Here is a 3,413-nt window from a genome sequence, read left to right as displayed (position 1 = left end):
GTGAGCGCCCACTTGTGGCATCAGATTCGCATCGCCAAGCATGGGCAGCAACACGCCAGAGCAAATCTCCGTTGGGAACTTGGCAGCCATCCGCATACCGAACAGCTCCATGTAGTAGCGAACACTGGGCAGTTGAGGCACAGCAAATGCAGTAGCTAGAGTAGGAAGCAACTCTGTCAGCTGCGACTTGGTCACGTGTGCACTGACGATGCAGAGAGCCTGCCAGGAGCGCAGTTTCTTGCCGAACCCATCGCTGTTGAGCATGTGTTGCTTCTGCCACTCAGGCGTCACATTGAGCTTCAGAAGTCGAGCTGTCAGAGCATCAAAGAGCTGCTGCGTATCGTTACTGGACGAGCTCTTGTCGACAGCGACGTCGTCCACGAAGCTCAACATGACAAGCCGCACAAATCTGTCCTTGGCGTGGGTCGTGACCGCTGCTGTCTGGTTGCCATCGAGAGGAGAATAGCCTTGGAATCCTTGGAATGGAGCACCCGCATCCGTTGCCAGCTGCTCCTTCTCGTCGATCAAAGGTTCCTTATACAGCAGCAGCTCCACCAGCTCGTCTACAAAGGACAGAGCCGACACTGGGTGTGCACGCCACGTTTGACATAAGCGACACGCCAAGTGGAAGACCACGTTGGGTCTGTGTCTCGAGCCAAAGCGGATAAACTCTGCCAGCCAGAGCTTCATCGTCGAAGTCAGCTCAGCTCGCAGCAGGAATACTGGCTGGAACATACACGTCACGACAGCTCGAGTGAGCGCGTCAGGCTTGGCCTTGCTGTCGTTGTACGCCGTCCAGACTTCCTCTAACAAACTATCAATATCCTTCGAGGCCTGGACCAGTGACCCAGCCAGTTGAGCCAGCGTGAGAGACAGCACGTTGACCATCTGAATCAACGCCGAAGGGTCCATGCCGGCAGTGGGCAACGCCTCGACACACGCGTCGTAGGTCGTTCGAAGTAGTTTCGTGTCGATGAAAGACGAGGATTCCACGACACGATCCAGATAGGATCCACAGGACGCATCCTGCCCTTACCGTCGCCCCCACACGCTTGGCTTGTGCTGGAGTAGGTGAATGGTAGAGTGAGAGACGACACTGAGAGAGCGACGGGGTGCCCGCAGGTCCCAGCAACCTCGTAAAATGGATACTGCTGAGAAACGTTACGAACTTCGACAATGGGTGCCAATCATTATTACGAAACTTAAACTTCAAGAATGGTTTAATAATGGGTGCCAATCATTATTACGAACCTCAAACGAGGGGCTGCCAGTCATTCGGCAACCGGAAACAATGGAAAGCGCCGACAAGAAATACAGCGAATCAATAGAAGGTAGAGCAGCATAGCGATGCATCCTTACATACAAACGATTGAAGTACAGCACGGCTGGACAGTCAATATGCATTGGATCAGGCGAAGATATGCAAGTCGTATATATGGTTTGAAATCATTGAGATAAACAGTGTAATGTGTATTTCATCCAGCTAACTCGCACCAACAGAATTGTTTGTAGTCGATACGGAATGTATTCTAGCGCTTCTGATTCTCAGAGACCCGCCGACAGCATCCTCTTCATGTCTGATGTGGAATTCTAGATCGTTCGTGGGAGGTCATAGCCCCACCATGCAGTGCACGTACGTGCATGGTGCACGTCCGGATTAACCCGTCCGAGTTTATAGCATGCGTACTTTTGTGGATGTCAGCTTTGCGTGGTACTCGCACCACTATGCCCCTCTCAGGTTCTGCATGTAGTAATTGTATCAGTGGCATTTGTGCGAGGACAGCGATAAACATCAGAGCTCATGCTTGCTGTCATTGGTGCTCTGGTACGAGTGCCCATCTCTATGATAACAATGTGCATGTTGAGCAATACATGTACTTGACAGTTGCTTCATGAGATGTAGCTTGTATCAATTAGCTACGTGATCCACTCAATACGTCGTACCATGTGTCGAAACTGCAGTAATGTTAAGTGGCCTTGTAACAAGACAAGAGTCTTCAAGGCTTTTGTCCTTGTAGTTCGAGGTGCATGGGCGCCATTATGGTGACAGTGTGCACAGCAAACGTCATGAAGCGTCGCTTAGTTCATTATAATTATTCTTTTAAGAATTTCATCATGAATCGTTTTGATCTTCAAAGTGTATCCGTATTTTTACTTCAGTAGTTTTTTTTTTTCACAAGTCACACATTTTATTTTTGAGTTATTATTGGCAGCGACGTCCTCTCCCCCCGTCGAGTGCTTCACTGGCAGAACGAGCAGCTGCAGGCTGCGGTAGCGACGAGCACTGAGATTGAACCGTGGTACTGAAAGCCGATCCGCTTTCTGCCGCTCAGTGTCACTTCAGATTTGGCGACTTTAAGACGCAGTCGGAGACCCTCTCCGGTCTCTTCGACATTCGATCGTACAATTCCTGTGTGTTCTTCATCATGGTGTGTGCTGCCTTATGCCAGCTGGTCGCTAACAAGCCCTATCATAGCACACTCGTTTACTGCGCCGATACCGACAGAGACCATGTTGTTCTAGTATGTAACACGCCATCGGGTCTGGACGAAGACCGACCTGTCAGCCCGAGAACAAGGACGCGCTCGCGCAACTCAACGATTACGAGGTAGGTCTGCAGAATAGTGACCACTTGTCCTATCCGATTTCACATGTATGCATCGGTCGATTGTGTTCCGTCAGACCCGCCCCATTTGGATCCAAGACTACTCAAACCACAGCTAACCAGTGGATCAGGCTCGATCCGGCAGCACCTCGGTGTATGTAGCAACAGTGACAACCACTACAAAGGTCAGTGTCAAGGACACGACTGCAGAGCACTGCAGCAACCCTACCGCCCTCACGGCTCTTCAGTGTCTTGACCCCAGTGCACGAGATCTACAACTGTAGCCGGGCGCCGATCTGGTGGCGGCACCAGTGACTGCAACCTCTGACCACTTCAAGACTGCCGTCAACCTAAAATGAACGGGCAACAAGGCGCGCGTGGGCAGCACTGTGCCACCGACCGCTTCGATCGATCGTGTACTTACGGTGAAGACTAGTACGGTGGTACACTGTGTACAAATGTTGCATCATCAAGAAAGCATTCAACAATCAAGTACTACATCTACACGTCCGGAGATTGCGCCAGTAACAAAGATCTAAAGAAGATCGTCTACTAGATCTACAGCAAGCACCGCTTCATGTCGACAATGACTGTAGCCTACAGCCCAAAAAAGGAAGCATGCTTGCCGCAAGTGCACGGGCTACCGGAAGTCTACGCAAAGATATTATTCATGTGTGCATCGGGCGTTGGCGGCGGAAGGCGTCGCGATATGTTTCTCATTGGAGCTTTGTCGTTCCTGGTTCAGCTGCTATAAGCTGTGGAGTGTCGGTGCAAGGACTGCGTTTAAGATCGACCACGGCACGACTGA

The 3,413-nt window shown here is 50.9% G+C and overlaps 1 protein-coding gene across 1 annotated transcript in view; it reads right to left on the bottom strand.

The window, feature by feature from the left end:
- Window positions 1–1,125, bottom strand: part of PITG_17227 (uncharacterized protein) — a gene marked incomplete at both ends in the record, with an annotated part of 1,568 nt that extends 443 nt beyond the window's left edge. The window contains one exon of the mRNA XM_002896832.1: window positions 99–1,125. Within this exon, the coding sequence (XP_002896878.1) occupies window positions 99–912 (814 nt within the window). The remainder of the gene's footprint in view (window positions 1–98) is intronic.
- Window positions 1,126–3,413: the final 2,288 nt, after the last annotated feature.

Source organism: Phytophthora infestans, genomic scaffold (genome assembly GCF_000142945.1).
Source record: "Phytophthora infestans T30-4 supercont1.52 genomic scaffold, whole genome shotgun sequence".
NCBI lineage: Eukaryota > Oomycota > Peronosporomycetes > Peronosporales > Peronosporaceae > Phytophthora > Phytophthora infestans.
Note: the sequence above shows the minus strand (reverse complement) of the source record. Positions and strands in the feature narration are given on the sequence as shown.